This window comes from Emys orbicularis, chromosome 1, assembly GCF_028017835.1.
Source record: "Emys orbicularis isolate rEmyOrb1 chromosome 1, rEmyOrb1.hap1, whole genome shotgun sequence".
Classification (NCBI taxonomy): Eukaryota; Metazoa; Chordata; order Testudines; family Emydidae; genus Emys; species Emys orbicularis.
Window position 1 is genome coordinate 338,709,350 of NC_088683.1, and position 21,320 is coordinate 338,730,669.

At 41.6% G+C, this 21,320-nt stretch overlaps 1 protein-coding gene across 1 annotated transcript in view; it reads right to left on the minus strand.

The window, feature by feature from the left end:
* Positions 1 to 21,320, minus strand: part of CNTN5 (contactin 5) — a 407,321-nt gene that overhangs the window by 292,360 nt on the left and 93,641 nt on the right. Inside the window, exon 5 of the mRNA XM_065397605.1 lies at positions 85 to 180. Within this exon, the coding sequence (XP_065253677.1) occupies positions 85 to 180 (96 nt within the window). The remainder of the gene's footprint in view (positions 1 to 84; positions 181 to 21,320) is intronic.

Here is a 21,320-nt window from a genome sequence, read left to right on the forward strand (position 1 = left end):
TTAAAGTTTCAGTCAAACGTGTTCTAAAATAATGAGCAGACAGTAAAACAGAGCAGTATCAATACAAAATGCAGCCTACTGTACCTGGTGAATGAAGTGGAGGAGAGCACATCAGAACAACCCCTTGACCTTCTCGTACAGAGACTGCACTTCTCGTCCGGCCACTAAAATTTCCCAGATCTGTCAACATAACACAACATTTTAGTTGCATGGAAAGGGAAGTTAATTTTGCTACTAATGTGATTTACACTTTATTTCTTTTTACAATGCTGACAGTGCCTTATTTTCATTTCTTAATCTATGATAGGAGGGTCTTGAAAAATAAATCAATTTCTACTGCAAAGATTTCTACATTACTTTAACACTGTTTATTGCTCCTTACCATGCATGGATATGGTGTAAGTGGAAAAGTGTTAGGCAGTGTACCATTTATAACAGACATTTAATAGCTCTTTTATTTCTTTTTACCATTTCCTGTTTATTGATTTCCTTCACTGATAAAAGACTTACATGCATAGAAAAAGAGAAATAAAGGTGAAGAGGCTGCCTTGTGTCTAATCTGCAGCCTATAGAGGGTTGTTAATGTGTCATTCAAAGAATAGTGTGTGCAATATATTGTTATAAGTGGGGAGGAGAATCCGCTCTCATGGCTCTATAAGCAAATCTGCTATATAGCACATTTATTTTTAATACTCTTTCCCATATAGTTTCTCCAGTATCCAGGTCATAATCCAGTTTTGGGTAACTACATTTTGCCTCCCTAAATTTCTCCCAGCAACTGAAATTGAATTAGGTATATTTCACTTCCCCCACTAAACTTTTGAGTGAAGTTGCAGTGCCTTATGATGAAGAGAGCTGATTGAAACTCACTATTTCTGATTCATGGAAAATGTTAACATTTTAAATATTTTTTCTGTTAGAATCTGAATGATTTCAAAATATTTTGCAAAACAAACATCCTGTAAATTTTTGTCATTTTGGAAAAGTATTGTTTCATAAAATTTTGAAATTTTGCTTAGATTTTTTTTCATTTTATATTATTTTTTAACATTAATAGCACATACGCAATAACACATATTATGCACTACTATTGTGAGGTCATCATATAACATAGCTGAAATAGTCCATTAATTTTTATTTTATTGTTCATATTAGTAATGATTGAAACATGTTATCTTCCTTTCTAGATCAATGTGTCTCCTGTTTGTATCAAACTGTTTCATTACAAAACAAACAGAAATAAGGACAATAATGTGAAAATTAAAAAAAAAAACACAAAAAATCATAACATAAAATTTATAACACAATTTTGAAATTTGAAACAAATTTGAAATTTTCCAAAACAATTTTTTTCCAAAATGAAAGATATGTCATTCTGAAATATTTTTCTTTCATCAGAAATTTGGTTGAAATACAATTTCTTTAAAAAGTTTGGTTTTGTTGAAACAACTTTTTATGATGGAAAAACTGTTCTTATGAAAATTGTATGACTAGTTATGAATAGTTTATATTTATATACTGCCTTTCGTCCAGAAGATCTGACTCCTCCTTGAATTATAGGGGCCTTTAGAGCTGGCTCTAGAGACAAACTTAATGGTTATGCCCTCACTTGAATATTTACAGGTAAGTAACTATGGTAGATTTGTTGTCTTGGGGTCATATTAGAACCATTAGTCATCATGGAGTCTCAAGTGACAAACATCCTATGTGTACCGTTATTTGCCTGTGGTTGATCTGGAGGCTATGAACATTCCTCTCTGATGTGGATCATGGCTAGACTACTGCAATATACTCTGCTTCAGGATACCCTCAGAGAGGACTCAGAAGCTTCCACTGCTGTAGAATGAAGTTCCTGAACATAGGAGTAGAATGAGCCAGAAGAAGTATTTATCATATGGGGCTCAATGTTCTATTGAAGCACCTATTCACTGGGTATAGATCAGGGATCGGCAACGTTTGGCACGCGGCTTGCCAGGGTAAGCACCCTGGCGGGCCGGGCCAGTTTTATTTACCTGCTGACGCGGCAGGTTCGGCCGATCACGGCCCCCACTGGCTGCAGTTCGCCGTCCTGGGCCAATGGGGGCGGCGGGAAGCCGCAGCCAGCACATCGCTCGCCCGCGCCGCTTCCCAGTGCCCCCATTGGCCTGGGACGGCGAACCGCGACCAGTGGGGGCCGCGATCGGCCGAACCTGCCGCGTCAGAAGGTAAATAAAACTGGCCCGGCCCGCCAGGGTACTTACCCTGGCGAGCCGCGTGCCAAACGTTGCCGACCCCTGGTATAGATCAAGGTATTGGCTATTATCAAAGTGTGACCTAACAAGGGAGGTGGATTGCAGGGAGTTCTCCATCAGGTGCTCCATAGACTCCTAGACTTTAAGGCCAGAAGGGACTGTGATGATCATCTAGTGCCAGAGGTAAGCAATTATTTTTGTTAAGGTCCAAATTTCTTGGTCAAGGTATAGTCAAGGTCCGGATTCCAGAGAAAATAATACAAAAATAATAACAATAATGACAATAGTAAGGAAATAAAAAGAGTTTGCTGTCCATTCAAAAGCATCTGGCAGTCCGGATCTGGCCCGTGGTCCACCTGTTGACTACCCCTGACCCTAGTCTGAACTCCTGCACATTGCAGGCCACAGAACTTCACCCATCCACTGCTACAATAGGCCCATAACCTCTGACTGAGTTACTGAAGTCCTCAAATCTTGATTTAAAGACTTCAAGTTATGTAAAATCCACCATTTACTCTAGTTCACATCAGCAAGTGATCAGGCTGCTGAGGAAGGGGCTTTGCCAATCTGACTTGGGGGAATTCCTTCTTGACCCCAAATATGGTAATCAGTGAGACCCACCAGCCAGACACCTGGGAAAGAATTCTCTGTAGTAACTCAGAGCCCTCTCCATCTGGTGTCCCATCACCCGCCATTGAGGAAAATTACTAATAGCAGTTGTGGATGGGCCTATCCCATAAATGTATCAGTCTTCAAAGAATTACGTTTTTTGTCCGCACTATTCCCCTTGGGAGGTTGTTCCAGAACTTCACTCCTCTGATGGTTAGAAACCTTCATCTCATTTCAAGCCTAAACTCATTGATGTCTAATTTAAATCTATATGTTCTTGTGCCAATATTGGTCCTTAACTTAAATAGCCTCTCTCCTTCCCTGATGTATACCCCACTGATGTATTTTTAAAGAGCAATCATAACTCCACTCAACCTTTGTTTTGTTAGGCTAAACAAGCTAAGCTCCTTAAGTCTCCTCCCATAAGGTAGGTTCTCCATTCCTCTGATCATCCTAGTAGCCCTTCTCTGCACCTGTTCCAGCTTGAATTCAACCTTCTTAAACTAGGGAGACCAGAACTGCACACTGTATTTCAGATGAGGTCTCACCAGAGCCTTGTACAATGGTAATAACACTTCCCTGTCTCTACTGAAAACACCTCACCTGATGCGTTTTAGGATTGCATCACATTGGCAGCTCATAGTCATCCTGTGGTTGACCAATACACCCAGGTTTTTCTCCTCTGTCACTTCCATCTGGCATGTCCCCAGCATATAGCAAAAATTCTTGTTATTAGTCTCTAAGTGCATGACCTTGCACTTTGCACTATTAAATTTCATCCCATTTCTATTACTCCAGTCTTAAAGATTGTCCAAATCTTCTTGTATGATATTCCAGTTTTCCTTTGTATTGGCAATGCCTCCCAGTTTGGATCTTCTGCAAATTTTATTAGCACACTCCCACTTTCTGTGCCAAGGTTATTATTGAAAACATTAAATAAGATTGGTCCCAAGACCGATCCTGGAGAAATTCCATTTGTAACCTCCCTCCAGTCTCACAGTTCACCTTTCAACATGACATGTTGCAGTCTCTCCTTAAACCAGTTCCTTACCCACCTTTTGATTCTCATATTAATCTCCATCTTCCAATTTAATTAATAATTTGCCCTATGGAACTGTATCATATGCTTTACTGAAATCCAGTTAGATCAGATCTACTTCATTTCTTTATAATTTTCTCACAGAAAGAGATCAGGTTGATCTGCCTTGTTCTATCTTTTGTAAAATCATATTGTATTTTATACCAAATATCATTTATTTCTAGGTCCTTAACTACTCTATCTTTCAAAATTTGTTCTAAGGCCTTGCATACAATTGAGGTCAAACTAACAGGTTGGTAGTTTCCCAGACCACTTCTTTTTCCTTTCTTAAATATAGGTACTATATTTGCAATTCTTCAGTCACAGGGTACATATACCAAGTTTAGGGATTCATTAAAAATCTTTGCTGTTGGACTTGTAATTTCATGTGCCAATTTGTTTAATATTTACTTCAAAAAATGTATTTGTTTATCCATTTGATTTATACTGATTCATATTAGCAACATTTATCCAGAAATGTTCTGGAACACTTTATGTAGACACTTATCACTGAAATGCATCCAGTTCTGGAGTGAGAAGCAACATGTCTCCTCAAGCTGTGATCTCATCCTATATAAGGAGCTAAGCAGGGTCAGGCCAGATCCATGGGATGGAAAACCTCCAAGAAAAAATAAGCTGGGTGCCACAGAATGGTGCTGACTTCAAGATAAGATGTAAAAAGTCCTGATTCCTCAGTATTGGAGGCTTCAGATCAATCTCAGTTTCCTAGATAAAATGAGCAACACACAAACCCTGATTGTTCGTTATAATAATTGTTCTTGGCCTCCTTCCAATGAGAACCTGATGAAAGTCCTGTCAATGAAAAGATCAGTGACCTCCCTAAATTGTGTAGTTTGACTTGTTCTGAGATTAGAAATTCAAATGATATGCCAGTGCAACCCTCACTGAATTTAAAATTTGGACAGATCTGGAATTGATTTGTTGTGGTTTCAACATATTTCGAGAAGGAGAACATGTTCTGAATCCAGAGGCGCTAAGCACAATGAGAGATACCCATATCACTTCTCTATGTACAGGAACAGGCGTAATCAGAAACAAGAATGCCTTCCTATGACTTTGGAAAAGAAAATTATGCTAATAATTCCTGCTGACATCATTACAGGGATGATTTAACAAAGACTACCTGAGATCCTTTTTGTATGTTTGCTTTTCTGCATCTATTTGATTCTACATATGCTACAAAATAACACCACTTTTTTTCATAACTCTCTCATCTTTGCAGGAAAATTAGATAATTGAAAGAAAATAAGTTATATTAGCCTCAGACTCTGGATTCTGAATCATGTAAGGGCTAATCCCTGATAGTTAGTTCCAGAGTTCTGGCCAAGATGGCAGTGTTTTGTGTTTACAATCATTGTTCTTTCAGTTTTGATTTTGCAAATTGTATCTGAGATGGATTTCATTTGGAACATCAAGCTTCAGCGTAATGAGTAGTACTGGTTGAAAATTTTCTGTCAAAACTTTTTTTCATTGGAAAATTAGGTTTTCAATACATTGAAATATTTTGCAAAAAGTGTCTCTTCTGCAGAAATTTTCCACTGTTCATTGAAAAACTGATAAGTAAAATATTTCAGCAGAAAACTGAAATATTTTGATTCTGAAATGCCACAGCATTGCCTCACAGGAGTTTTAGTTTATGTGCCTCTTGATACCAGCCTTTCCATTAAGGGCCAGCCAGCTTTCATTTCCCATGATGCACCTAAATTATATCTCCCATAAGGCAATGTGGCAGTATTTCAGAATTGAAATATTTTGGTTTGAAGCTGAAATATTTTGGTGATTACTTTTATGCCAAAAACATTTTCCATAGAAATATAAAGTTTTCCATAGAAATAAACCCCTCTTTTCCAACCAGCTCTAGTAATAATGACTTCACCACAACTAAAGGTGGGGCAACATTTGTGTGAGCTTACCCAAAGAAGGGCAGCTCTGCTTTGTGGGGGGGGGGGAAAGAAGGTCAGAAACTGCTGCAAAAGGTGCTCGGTGGTAAACTTTGCAGCAATGTCTCGTTCCCCCCCCCCCCCCGGAATGTGCATAAAGGTACTAAACCTGGGTGGGGCAAGTCTCTATGTGAAAGCAGCAAGGAAGCCTGCAGAACAGGAACAGGCTGGGGCTCTAAGGCTTGCTGCAGGACCACGTGGAAGCAGCATGGCCCCAAGAAAGCGTGGCTCCAGAAAAGCAGCAAACAGTATTGGAAACAGCATGGTTCCAGGGGCACGGAGAAGGGTAATTTAGGAAAAACAGGGGGGGGTGTTACCTCCCTCCCCCGGCCCCAGAGACAAGGAAGGGCAGGCACAGGCAAATTACATGGAAGGGGACAGTGAAAAGAAGGGGAACTAGCATCCGCTGCCCCACATACTTCCACCCACAGGCAGGCTGTGTAAACAGGATGGATCCAGGGGCATGGAGAAGGGTGAGCTCAGGAAAACAGGGGGGTTGTTAACCACCACAGGCAAATTATACAGAAAGGGGACAGTGCAAAGAAAGGGAACTAGTGTACCCTGTCCCAGGTTCTTTCACCCCCCCCACCCCAGGCAGGCTGGAAGCTGCAACCAGGGAGGTGAATTTGCAAGCGAGGTGAAGCAATCAGCCTTTGCAAAGCAAACAAGCAAGCAAAGCAAAGAATTCAAGGTGCATGGGGGGGGGGGGGGGATAGAACAAGGCAAGGAAACTTTAACTGTTTCGTATACCAGAGGGCCTTGCAATTCTTTGGTAGTGGCAAGGACGCAAAATATGCAAGTACAACATAACAAGGAAAGCTCAGCCCTGGTCTACACTGCAGGCTTAGGTCGAATTTAGCCGTGTTAGGTCGATTTTGTAATGAATGCGTCTACACAAGCAACCCGTCGACCTAAAGGGCTCTTAAAATCGATTTCTGTACTCCTCCCCGGTGAGGGGAGTAGCGCTAAAATCGACCTTGCTGGGTCAAATTTGGGGTCGCACGGATGCAAATCGACGTTATTGGCTTCCGGGAGCTATCCCAGAGTGCTCCAATGTGACCACTCTGGATAGCACTTTTAACTCCGATGCACTAGCCAGGTACACAGGAAAAGCCCCGGGAACTTTTGAATTTCATTTCCTGTTTGGTCAGTGTGGCGAGCTCAGCAGCACAGATGACCATGCAGTCCCCCCAGAATCGCAAATGAGCTCCAGCATGGAGCAAATGGGAGACACTGGATCTTATTGCTGTATGGGGAGAAGAATCTATGCAGGCAGAACTCCGATCAAAAAGAAGAAATGCTAATATATATATGCCCAAATCGCACAGGGCATGATGGACAGAGGCTACAACAGGGACACACAGCAGTGCCGCGTGTAAGTCCAGGAGCTCAGGCAAGCCTTCCAAAAGACAAAGGAGGCAAACGGTCGCTGTGGGTCAGAGTCCCATACATGCCTACCCTACCACTACCCTACCACTGTCTGTGGACGCCTGCAAGGGGGGAGTCTCACGCAACACAGAGGAGGATTTTGTGGATGGGGAAGAGGAGGAGGAAGAGAATGCGCAGCAGGCAAGCAGTGAATCCATTCTCCCTGGCAGCCAGGACCTTTTCATCACCCTGGAGCCAATACCCTCCCAAGGCGGGACCCCCAACCCTCAAGGTGGAGAAGGCCCCTCTGGTGAATACACATTTATAACTACAGTACAGGGTTTAAAAGCAATAGTGTTTAATGTTTGATTTGCCCTGAAGACTTGGGATGCATTCATGGCCAGTACAGCTACTGGAAAAGTCTGTTAACGTGTCTGGGGGTGGAGCGGGAATCCTCCAGGGACATATCCATGAAGCTCTCCTGGAGGTACTCTGAAAGCCTTTGCAGAAGGTTTCTGGGGAGGGCTGCCTTATTTTGTCCTCCATGGTAGGACACTTTACCACGCCAAGCCAGTAGCAAGTAGCCTGGAATCATTGCAGCGCAATACATGGCAGCGAATGGTCGCATTCAAGCAACATTCGGTCTATAACTTTCTGTGTTAGCCTCAGGAGAGTGATATCATTCATGGTCACCTGGTTGAAATAGGGGAATTTTTTTTAAGGGAACAGTAAAAGGACCCCGTTCATGCTGGGCTGTTTGTGTTCAGCTAAAAGGGATCATCCCTGAGAATAGCCACGCGGTGGGGGGAGGGGTTAAGGGATCATCCCAAATAGCCACACGGAGGGGTGGGAGAGGTGTGTGCTGCACATCCACCCGAAAACCACAGCCCCTCCTTTTAAATGGCAAACCCAACCAGCATTGCTTGCTATGGGAAAGGGGGGTGCTGCAGTTTGAAAACATTCCCACGTTATCAAGGCGTTAGAAGCCAAACCTGCGTAACAGGGCTGCCTGGAAACCGAATTCTGTTGCCCAGCCGTGTGTGATGTGTCACCAAACCAGCAGGTGCTCAATATAAAAGGCAAAATGCAACCTTGTACCTAAAGCACATGTGCTGTCTGCTGTGAATTGCTTGATTCACTGTGAAAGAGTCTCCCTTTTGTTCTCAGAAATGTATCATCTTACATTTTACTCTCCCTTTTTATCCCCCCACAGGTGCAAATGTTTCTATGCTCCCCCTATCATCTCTGTCCCTGAGATTATCGCAGATTAGAAGGCGAAGAAAACACACTTGCGATGACATGTTTTCCGAGCTCATGCAGTCCTCCCGCACTGATAGGGCACAGCTGAATGCATGGAGGCATTCAGTGGCAGAGTCCAGGAAAGCATTAAGTGAATGCAATGAGAAGAGGCAGGATGCAATGCTGAGGCTAATGGGGGAGCAAACGGACATGATAAAGCGTCTGTTGGAGCTGCAGGAAAGCCAACAAGAGCACAGACTGCCGCTGCATCCACTGTACAATGGCCTGCCCTCCTCCCCAAGTTCCATATCCTCCTCCCTCAGATGCCCAAGAACGTGTGTGTGTGGGGGAGGCTCTGGGCACCCAGCCACTCCACTCCAGAGGATGGCCCAAGCAACAGAAGGCTGTCATTCAAACAGTTTTCATTTGTAGTGTGGCTACAATAAGCAATGTGGCCTTGTCCTTCCCTCCTCCCCTCCTCCCCCGCCCCACCCCACCCTAATGCATGCTTTCAAAACAATAGTGACTTTATTTCCTTTGCCAGCTGTGATCAAAGAGGGGAGGGTGGTTGGCTTACAGGGAGTTAAAATCAACAAAGGGGGCGGGTTTGTATCAAGGAGAAACACACACAACTGTCACACTGTAGCCTGTCCAGTGATGAAACTGGTTTTCAAAACCTCTCTGATGCGCAGCGCACCTATCTGTGCTCTTCTAATCGCCCTGGTGTCTGGCTGTTCAAAATTGGCAGCCAGGCGATTTGCCTCAACCTCCCACCCCACCATAAACATCTGCCCCTTACTCTCACAGATATTATGGAGCACACAGCAAGCAGTAATAACAATGGGAATATTGGTTGTGCTGAGGTCTAACCTAGTCAGCAAACAGCGCCAGCGAGCTTTTAAACGTCCAAAGGCACATGCTACCACCGTTCTGCACTTGCTCAGCCTATAGTTGAACTGCTCCTTACTACTGTCCAGGCTGCCTGTGTGTGGCTTCATGAGCCATGGGAGCAAGGGGTAACTGGGTCTCCAAGGATAACTATTGGCATTTCAACATCCTATCGCCCCACCACAGTTAGGGAAACCCATTGCAGCAAAGCCATCCACTATGACCTGCACAGTTCCCAGAGTGACTACCTTTGATAGCAGAACATCAGTGATTGCATTGGCTACTTGAATCACAGGAGTCCCCACAGTAGATTTGCTCACTCCAGATTGATTCCTGACTGACCGGTAGCAGTCAGGCATTGCAAGCTTCCACAGTGCTATTGTCACTCACTTCTCAACAGTCAGGGCAGCTCTCATCTTGGTATTCCTGTGCTTCAGCGGGGGAAAGCAACTCACAGAGTTCCAGGAAAGTGGCCTTATGCATCTGAAAGTTTCGCAGCCACTGGGAATCATCCCATACTGCAACACTATGCGGTCCCACCAGTCTGTGCTTGTTTGCCGGGTCCAGAATCGGCATTCCACTGTATCAACCAGCCCCACTGCTGTCATGATGTCCCAATTGCCACAGCCCGTGCTTTCAGGAATGTCTGTGTCCATGTCCTCATCACAATCGTCCTCGTGCTGCCATCTCTTAGCCAGGTTCTGCACATGCTGCTGTATAATACGCGAGGTGTTTACAATGCTCTCAACAGCAGCGGTGATCTGAGCGGGCTCCATGCTTGCCATGCTATGGTGTCTGCATGGGTGACCCAGGCAAAAAGGCGCGAAAAGATTGTCTGCAGTTGCTTTCACGGAGGGAGGGAGGGAGGGAGGGAGGGAGGGAGGGGAGAGTGACGACATGTACCCAAAACCACCTGCGACAATGTTTTTGCCCCATCAGGCATTGGGAGCTTAACCCATAATTCCAAAGGGCAGTGGAGACTGCGGGAACTGTGGGATAGCTACCCACAGTGCACCGCTCCGTGAGTCGATGCTAGCGACGGTAGTGAGGACGCACTCCACCGACTTAATGCGCTTAGCGGGGACATACACAATTGACTGTATAAAATCGATTTCTAAAAATCGACTTCTATAAAATTGACCTAATTTCGTAGTGTAGACATACCCTCATAGTCACCACCCTGCACTTTAAGCACGGGGGAGGGGGGAAGAGAGGTGTGTGTGTTTTCTGGCTGGCCAGGAGTTCAGGCCAATGCTTTCTGGCTGGTGAGCTGAAGTAGTCATACAGCTGCTGGAAAAGCAGTCAGCGTGGTGGATGACTCACCACCTAGGAACGAGGAGTTACAAACATCAGCATGGGTTTGGCCCCTCCTCTCATTTCACTTGGAGCAAGGCAAGGGACAATTAATGTGGGGGGAGGGAGGGGAGAGGGACAGAGCAAGGCAAGAAAAATTTAACTGTTTCATGGCTGTGTGCTGCTTACTGCTCACGTGCCTATACCTTTGCTGGAAAGGAGACAGGCACAGGCAGGGCAGCCCCAAGGGAGCCCGTGGACTGGAAGGAAACCCAAGACACACAGTATTGCAGCAGGGGCAAGGGGGCTCACAAGTGCATGGACTGCTACTGCCCAGGGTGGTGTGTTTAATAACCCAGGGCAGCCTCATGGACTAAGGACAAGGAAGGGGCACATGGCAACTCATCGGCCATCAGGGCATGTAACCGCAGGGGACAGGGTAGATAGTCCCGGGGGGCCTATGGGGGAGCAGGGATCTGCAGTACGGTTATGCTGGGGTAGCTTACCCGATGGGAGTTCATCTACTCAGTGCAACTAAATATAGAATCCTCACAGGCAATTTGTGCATGCAATACCCCTATGGCACAGGAAGGGGTTCACAGACAGTAAACATAGACAAGGGTGGGTGAACAAAACAGCACAACAGTGAACTGCTCAAGAGGCCAAGGGTGCCTAGAACATGAAAAAATGGGGAGGCTGCCCTTGTCGTCTAGGTGGGTGTTATGGTACAGGCCTACCCAGACAGCAGCCCAGCCTTTGTTAATTATACAAATATAATTAGGCGGACACCCAATAAGTTTGGGGGCATGTCATAAGCAGTTTCCATTAAGGGCAGCAACACAAACTGGAATAAGGTGGCATCACACACTGTGGTTCAAGGGCATAACACCAAGGGCGTCAGGGGTTTGTTCATGCCGCAACAATCCCGAAAAGGCCCCCAGGCATGTAATAGTATTTGCTAGGTATTTAACAATGGTGGTTGTTTAAGATGCCTACCGCTGGCAATTTTATTTCGACAAGGCTATGCCCATGGGCTGTTCAGTATCCTGTGCAGCTTTTCAGAAATTTAGTACAATGTTGCACTGGGCAGTGGTGCAGTCAGTGGGACTAAACCAAATAGTGCATTAATTGCACAATTTTTGTTCACAGGGCGAGCTGGTTTCACCTGTTGGACACATTTCAGGCCCTGGCTAAATAGTTGGGGAAACCACTCAGCCCACTGACGGTCTGGGGTCCCAGCCGCCAGCCCAGTTCAGCCTGCTGCCGGCCTGGGATACTGGCTGCTAGCCCTGCTCAGCCCGCAGCCAGTCTGGGGCCCTGGCCACTGGCCCCGCTCAGCCCACTGCCAGCCTGGGATACAGCCGCCGGCCCCGCTCACCTCGCTGCACTATTTACTTTACATACAATAATAGTTTAGTTATATAATATAGACTTATAGAGAGAGACCTTCTAAAAATGTTAAAATGTATTACTGGTACGCAAAACCTTAAATTACAGTGAATAAATGAAGACTTGGCACCCCACTTCTGAAAGGTTGCTGACCCCTGGCATAGCCAAACCACACAATTACATATAAGTCACTACACAGATGTAGTAAGACTTGTGGGTATGGCAAAGTTTTCTATGTCAATTTAATGGGGTATCATTGTGGAGGTACAAATGGTTATTAATTTGGGTTTAATATACGGGTGTGCTGTTGTTGGTAAAGGTTATCAATCGCCAAACTTCCAGATCGCACAGGATTGGAAAGTTGGTAAGGGCATTTGTTCTCCAATGCTTAACCTTCAACATCTGTTTTTTCTTCCAAGTATATGCCGGGCATGAATAATGGCATAGCAGATGCCTTGTCTCTTTTCCAGTTTGCCATGGGCTCACTGGAACCTTGGAATGTCCTGTGGTTGGCAAAATGCAGATTTTTGGCTCCAGCTTACAAGTTATTTATTTTGTTTTCTTTTAAGGAGTTTTGTCAATACAAGGATCCAGAGAATGGCTCGCCTATGCGGCCCTCCGTTAAGGGCGGTTGCTGCAGTACCAGGTCAAGGACAATGCAGCTGCTGGTGTCCCTTGACGATCAAGGGACAATGGGTTCTTTCTCCCCAGTAGGGCTGCTAGCCAAGAGGCCATTTGGGTTGGGAGGGAGGCAGCCAAGCAAATGGCTGGCGCCTCCTTGTGGCGGATGTTCAGTGCAGGTACTCCATAGGGAGGGCAGCCAGTGACCAAATAAATGGCCTGGTAAAGGACTTAAAAGGAGGTACTGGATAAAGAAAAAGAACTGGGGAGGGGGTTCGGGGACTCCCCTGACTGGTACAGCAGGGAGCCAACCCCTGCTCTCCCTCCCCTCCCCCCCCCCTCGTTCTCATAGCCCTCCTTAAGCCTCTTGCGAGGCTGGTGGATGGTAAGGTCCAAGCCATGGGTCGGCTGGGGGACCTGGATGGAAACAAAGGGGGCTGGTGGAAGCCCCGGAGAATTGATTTGAATAAACATGCATTTGCCTGCACTGTACACTTTATCTGCCAGGTAGTCCCAGACATCTATATAATAAAGTTGAGGCCTGATTAAAACCCATAACAAGTCTCCTGTCCTTCTTGCGGTATACCCAGACAACTGTCTTTTGGATAAAAGGTTTGAGGTCTGTCTTTTTTTCTGTAATGGGAAGATTTCCACCCTCCCCACAAGAAAGAAAGAAAGAAAGAAAGAAAGAAAGAAAGAAAGAAAGAAAGAAAGAAAGAAAGAAAGCTCAATAGTCAGGTTACAGTTTTGCAAAAAAAGAAACTAATGGGTATTTAGGACCCAGGTTCCCTTTTAGTCAAACCAATGAAGTTCAAGGGGTAGGGAGGGTAATATAAGGTTCCAGTTTCAGTCCACTTGATTACTCACTAGTTAAATCTTTTAATTGCACTTATGTTACCACAGGGGGTTGGTGTTAGTCAATATATGGTACAGGAATGTGTTAGAGTGCAGGTTTGGCTATAAAATAAATACTACAAATGCTTTAAAAAAAACCTTGAAATAACAGGGAGTTGCAGAATGACATAAGCAATTCCCCCTTGCTATAATAATTAGTTTGAGGTAAATGAGGTGAATGAAAGGGAATGTTAAAACCCTTTTGTTAAATATTAACCATATGAATCTTGGCTATAATTTACATTTAAACAAAAGAAGAGCAGCTATTAACAAACCACTCATTTGCTATTCTATTTTTCAAGAAAAATAGAAGACAATAGAAGACTGAATGGAGTGTTAGTATTAGGAACGTAGGAACCACAACACTCTTTCAGACCATTAGTCATCAAGTCTAGTATTTTGCCTGCAGTGGCAATCAATAACTGCGATATCAGAATAAATCAGACACCCTCTAAAGAATGCACCTAGCCAAAGTGTGCGATGAGATACATGGCTCACGGATAAGAAAATATCTTTCTGTGCTCTGTTGGTGTTCAGTTTATGCCCTGAGAGATTAGATTTGTTTACTCTTATCTTAGAATTAGTGCCAAGATAACACCTACTATACATTTTCAAAGCAGGGCCTGAGGTTTTAACTGCATAACTTCCAGCAACTTTAATGTGAGTCATGACCCCTACCACTTCCAAAATCTATGGATAAAAAATGGAATGCATTTTTTTTTAAAAAAGCAGTTTTCTTTATAGAAAATGAATTATGCATAGGTGACCCGCATACATGGATAAAGGTTGAATGAAGCAGGTTCTCTTATATGTGTGCCAAATTATTCTCTAGACTAGAGGGATGCCCAACTATAATCACTGAAGATTTTATGTTATTGTAAACAAGAGATAGCTTAATGAGGAGTTCAATGAACAGAGAACCATCTCCTTATGAGAATCTCTCTACTTTGGCCATATTTCTTCAAGATCAGTAGTTCCGATGGAAATATTTCCATTAAGCAGAGTTTGTGAACAGAAAATCAAAGCAGCAAAAAAAAGAACGTATGTGCCATTCTGGTGCTTAATATATTTTGCTTTTACATGTGTATATCCCCTTTTTAAAGAGAGTATACTGCATAAGAAAATTAACTGTGCATCATTTAAAGCACTTGTGTTTTACAGAGTGATGTCATGAATGCATAGTAAATTGCTGCAGAACTTGCCTCATTAACTGTAAGCAAATCAGATACCATTAAAGGAGAGACCACAGAAGTCTAAATCTATGTATTAATTTTGGTAAACAAATTTAGTGCTTAGTAAAGATGCCAGATAGACAGCAGTGGAGACTGAATTTCTCTATTTCACCATAAGAACAAATACATCAAATGTCTCAGCAGTTTTACCTTTTACATACTGCCTTGCCAATGTACCTTGAGTCTAACCTGGCATTACCACCTCTGCATGTGCAGGGATCATTCAGTCTCCATGCTCATTAATTATTTGTCCTGTCTGCTGCTGAGATAAGTGAGGGGGAGAAAAGGAAAAGTAGGTTTTTGTAGTGTTGACAATTGTCCATCAAGAACTGGAATAAGACCAACAACTAATTTCACATAGGCTTCTAAAGTGATGTCAGATAGAAATTTCTTTTGACTTGGGATGGATTTGAACTGGTGACTTGGGCTGAGCGGGAAACAGTTTTCCCATCTCACAAAATATTTTTGAGATTTCAAATTATTTTCCATTCCGTATCAGGATGAAACAGAACTGTCAACATTTTTTTGTGAAAAATGAGAGAGCACTCCCACTTCAGAATAGTCAATAGCCCAGTGCTTAGGCCACTCCCCTAAGAAGTAGAAGACCCAGGTTCAAGTTTCTGCTCTGCCTGATTCAGACCAAGGAATTGAAACTAGGTTTCCCACATCCCAGGTTAGTGCCTTGAACACTGGAATATAAAGTCAGTCTTTTATTATCCAAAAATTCTATTCTGGACCCGAGAAACCTTTCCCAATGAGTCAAAACTCATACATTCCTATAAAAAGTTTCAGTTTCAACAAATTAGTATTTTACAGCAAAAACCATTTAGTTGAAAATTCCCAATCAACTCTACCAGTGACCTGGAGGCGGAAAGCTTCATGCCCATTACCAAGTGCCTGACCCATCCGCTTCTCTGGTTGTCATTATTTTAGCAGAAATGAACCCACAGCAAACCACTGATCCATGGGGCCAGCAACCCACAGGGCTCATAGATGTTACTTCCTCCTCTACTCTTAAAATATACTGTATATAATACTACCCCTGCTCCTAAACCAGGGTGATGATTACCCTGCCCATGGATGGTTCCAGTTCTGCCAGGCCTACCTTATTGTTCTGTGCTGCCTCTCAGTTTTGCACTCCCGTGTTAGGCAAATAGTGTAATGTGTGCTGCATGGAGCCAAGTGAATGACAAAGGTGCGGTGCCATCATATATGACTCTCAGGGATAAATATTCCCCAATTATATTAATAGTAACAGCTATTTCATAGAAATGAATACATTACATGAGCCCTGATGTACAGACACTTCTATACTCATATAATGAAATGTAGTTTGTGTGTATATTTACGAAGGAGTTCAAAGAAGACATTTAAAATGAAATGTGTTAAAGATTGAGATACAAACTGAAATAATGTTTAAGGCATGTATAATGCAGACAGCATTCTTTGTAATGAGCTAAAAAATAGCCTAATACAAAATGGAATTATTCTGACAGACAAGGACAAACACCTTCATTTTAATATGGTTACAGAAAAGCCAGACATCTCCTCCTCATATTAAGCAGACAGGTGAAAACTAATGGACCTTGAGTTTGGGATTTTACTTTCTTTACACAGATTTAGACAGAAGATTTACACAGAAATAATTCTTTTTTTTTAAAGGATATTTGTCATAATTCTATTATAACCTGTTAAGTCAATTATATGCCTTCATTTTACACTCTGAACAACAGAAAATACAAACATGTGGTTAATAAACCATAATAACTGTTTCTGCAATAAAAAGTTACATATTAAAATGAATGATGTATGACTGTAAAGTGCATTTTGAAGTTACAAAGAAATTTCCTAAGCTTTAATTTAAATTGTGGGTTGTATTAAATTGTGATATTTTTGCAATCTCAAAACACTGAAAGAAATTAATATATAGCTTGTATTGAGATCCACATACAATTCTAAGAACTTTGTAAATGTATATATCAAAAAATATTTTGTTACAGTAGACACACTAGTTTGAATTAAGGAACACAAACATTTTAATATTTATGAAGTTAATGATCAATAATGTAAAAAAAAAAATCAGAAGATATTTACATTGCCTGTGAACCAAAATCCATCTCCTCACCAAAATTAATGGGAAAGAAAATTAATAATTGTCAAAGTTTTTTCATACCTTATTTATATAGAGAACATTCAAAGAAAGTGTGAAACCAATGAGATACACATATTCCTTAGTTAACATGACCCAGAAGGAACTGAGTTAACCATTTTCATGGAAATCATTGAAAGAGAGAAGCAACAAAAGACACACATGCAATGGCAATCTCCAGTCAACATCTACTGGAATCTCTATTTCAGCTACCAAAAAGAAGACTCTCCAGAATGCAAATAATCGGTTGAGGAATCTCTAGACAGTGGCAGTGTCTTCAAAGGAGAAGCAAAAGAGACGCCTATGCGTTGGAAGTTGCTGTACTGATACCAATGACTATCATGCTGACCAGTTCTATCTCCTTGTTTCCTTGTGCTTCCCATCTATCTGTTGTTTCTTGTCTTGTACATAGACTGTAACCAGGGACCATCTTTTTGTTATCTTTTTCTGTAGTGCCAAGCACAGTGGGGTCCTGGGTCCCTAACTAGGGCTGTTATTGCTACCACAATACAAATAAATAATAAGAATAATTCTGGTTAATTGGAGACACACCATAGAACAATTTCTTAAAAAAATTTGTTAGAACTTCAATAGTATAAACAGGATTATAATCTACTAGTATTTAAACAGTTCCCCTTCTTTGGCCATTAATAAATCTTTGCGTTCTCTGGGCCTCCTGGAGAAAATGGGGTGTCCCATTGTAGCAGGTAAAATGGATGCACATTAAAGAGAACAGACCATGGGTCTGTTTTCTGCCAGAACATGGGGTTCTTGATATACACAGGCAAGGCTGTGTATTTCAGGAACACCATGTTGAGGTAGAAATACTAAAAAAGAGACCCACACTTTGTTCTCTTAAAGTTTTGTAAAAAGTGAATGGTAAAGAATAAAGTATTAAATTAAAATATTCAGTGCTTGTAATCTCCTCCTATTGGTAATTAATAAAATAATTGATAGTCTTCTGCAACATTTTTCTCTTGACTCATTATTAATCTGTCTCCAAAAGGACCAAGAATTCATATGGGAATTCATATGGCTCTAGAAATCTAGTGCATGCTAGTAGCCCAGCTATAAAGTAATTTTTTTTATTGCAATTGGCTTTAGTCTATAGCCAAGATACCTCAATCCTTTCCACAGCTCTGAATAGTAGGAGGAAAGTTATTTTCCTTAATTTCTATTTATAAATTTAGCAAAACTTAAGGAAAGAGCCAAACTAAATTAACGTTGACCAATATTATACATGGAGATGTCAAAATCCCTGAATGTGAAATTCCTATAGACTTAAATGGGAGTTCTACATTCAGAAGACGAAGTATTACCTTCCAAATTAATAAAGAAATTATTTACACAAACAAAACCAAATGACAATAATAATATTGATTATTACAGAAAGTTTGGATATTAGTTGTTCAACCTACCATGTTAATTACTGCATTTGCTGTCTGTGGTTTTATTTGTTAATGGTTATGTTTAATTAGGTTTGATCACCCTTCTGTCTGTGTGTGTATGTCAAGTTTCATCAATCCTGACTCAAAACTACTGCAACACATAATTTCTCCGTTGTCTTTCAAGTTTCTGTAGTACAGTAAATTGTACAAATGACAATGCATTGTACCAAATTCTGACTTCAGTTATGCCAGATAAACTCAATTGAAGTCTAGCTAGCTAGGGTCTTATAAATCAATGGAATTATCATGGTTTTATGATGATGTAAAGTAACTGAGAATTTACCCTGATGTTTAAAAAAATGCTTGCATAAATCTAAAAAACTTTTCTCATAAAGATCATAATTATTTTATTTTATCCAAGGGTGGGGAAAATGCCAACAAGGTTAAACTTTGTTGCCCAGTTTTAATGTTTTCTATACTGTTCTTTATCTAAAATGTTAATTATATGCTATTTTGGACTCACAGTAAAGGTTTTTGCTACAAAACTATGGTATTCTACTAGGGTACTAGTAGTGTACTCTTTACAGAATGAGGCTCCCAGCTAGGTAAGAATTTATTATAATTATCCTCCCCATAGTAACAGTTTGTTGAGTTCTGAAATGCTTGTGTGTGAAACTAGGACTTAAGTGGTTTATAGCCTTGTGCTGGTTCTCTGCACAGAACTCAGAAATATATTAATAAATCTCTGAATTGTTTGTGAACAGACTGAAATTTTCCTAAATTGTATTCAAAATTACTGACTGAATAACTTCTGTGAGTAATTGTTGAGCTTTTAATCATTTGCAAGAATTCATTATGAATATTTCAGTTTCAAAATTCAAGCTCAGTTCATTGGTCTGTTCCTTGATCGGAATAGCACAATTCATCGAATCAGGTTTCTGGTACGTATATTTCCATTTATGAGTTCAAAATTAATTTTCCTAAAATATTAATTCATGTTCACCATTTTAACCAGTATTCTTTCCCATGAACTCACTTGACAGAATATTTGCAGAAGCTGAGGACAAAGGGGGCATCAACATAGTCAAAGCAAATGTCTTTAAAAATCTGAATGGATAGTCTGAAATTTTTTGCACTATTTCCCCAGCTCTACTCTCAACACTTTCTTTTATTTTAAAATTCAAAATAAAACAAAATTATACAAATCAAACAAACAAACAAACAAAAAGATTTTCAGTGTTGGATGCCTGTAGTTTATCTCTAAATCCAGATTAGGCACATTAAATAAGTGGTCAAACTTTCAATAATAAAAATATACACATGTAGAGCTCACACTGAAGTAATGTATATTTTTTAACACCCGGCTATGCATTACACCAAAATTTTATAGTCAACATTATCCCTTTCGTTATGAAATATACACATACTCGCTTTTGTTTTTTCTAAAACACTCCTCTGTGCCAGAATCTTCTCTTAAACTATATAAATCCTGCATATATAATACTTGACTACACAATATTTAAAGTTCTACATTTTGTTTATCTTTCCTTTTTATTTAGAAGCCATGTAGATCATTTTCCCTGTTCATTTTCTCCAGTGTATTTTCTTGTCTGTTACGATGAATTTCATTTTAAAATATTCAAGACTATACTGCTAACACCATTCCAACTGCAGTAATACTCTTTAGACACATGTGACTTCTACTTTCTTAAGCTAGAGATTAAAGGAAACAATGCCATTTGTACTGTCCCTTGATGCATTGACCCAAGCAGCAGCGTTCCATATAGGAGGATGTCAGACATATAATATGGAATCCATAATGGCCAAACCCTTTTTAATTTTTAATTTGAAAATAATGAATGGGTGACGTGAGCTGATATGTGACAATGTCATGAATACTGAGATGTGTCAATTTTATGAACACTGTGTGTGACCAGGTCAGTGAGGGGAAGTTATTGTATATTGCGGGGTTATTAGAATTTCCCGTGTGACTGTATTGATCTAATTTATAGCTCTAATTTTCCAATGGCATTTTGTAAAGCACTGTTGGCCTATCTTTGATTCCACTGAGGTCAACAGTAAAATATCCATTGACTTAAATGGGAGCAGAGTTAGTCACTGCTGAATGGTTTTGAATTGTGTCTATATTTCTGGGTATCTTTTACAAATATCACAGCAGCACAATTCAGCCGGAGTGAGCTTTTTGGAAATCATTGTGTGAATCACTGACAAATATTTATGGTTGGGGGGGGGGGGGAGGGGCACGACATATTAAGTCCCGATCTTTACTCTAGGTATGTCCCTTCAAAGTACTGACACTCCCCTATACACACGTACACACTAGGACCCTTCCTCTCTCTCTGTTTTGGGTTCCCTCCATCTATCTAGCCACAAAGATGGGAGAGTGAACATAATCCCCCCAAACCTGTTATCATGTTGTCTGGAGTGGCTCGCTCTTCAACCTGGCCATCTGTGGTGGACTCTCTCCTGTGTCTCCTTGTTGGCACTGACTGCTGCTTGGGTTGCCTCAGTCTCCCTGCTCCACAGTTCCACCATCATTCCGTGGTGCTCATTCTTCCTGGGCTGCCAGGTACTGCAAATGGGTCATTTCCCATACAGAGATCTCTGTGCCATCTGGGGCAGCAGGGTGCTTGGACACTGGGTCAAAATTTATGAGCAAAGCTCACAGGTCCTGATCTGTGCTTTTCTTTTTTATGGGCGAGTCCTCTCTCCTTACATAACCTTTCAAGGCCTTTTGTCTCAAGACCATCATATGATGGTGGTTCACTCACTGTGACTAATCTTTAACTTTTAAAACTTTGAATATCAGGTTTAAGCTTTTAACGCTGAGCTATGATCTATAAATCCAATTGACCTGTGGCATGTGAATCCTGCCATGACTACGCCAAATGTCATGCTGTCTGGAGTGGGTCAAAAGCATGAGTGCCAGCCTCAGGGCAGACTGTTAAGAAGCAGGGCA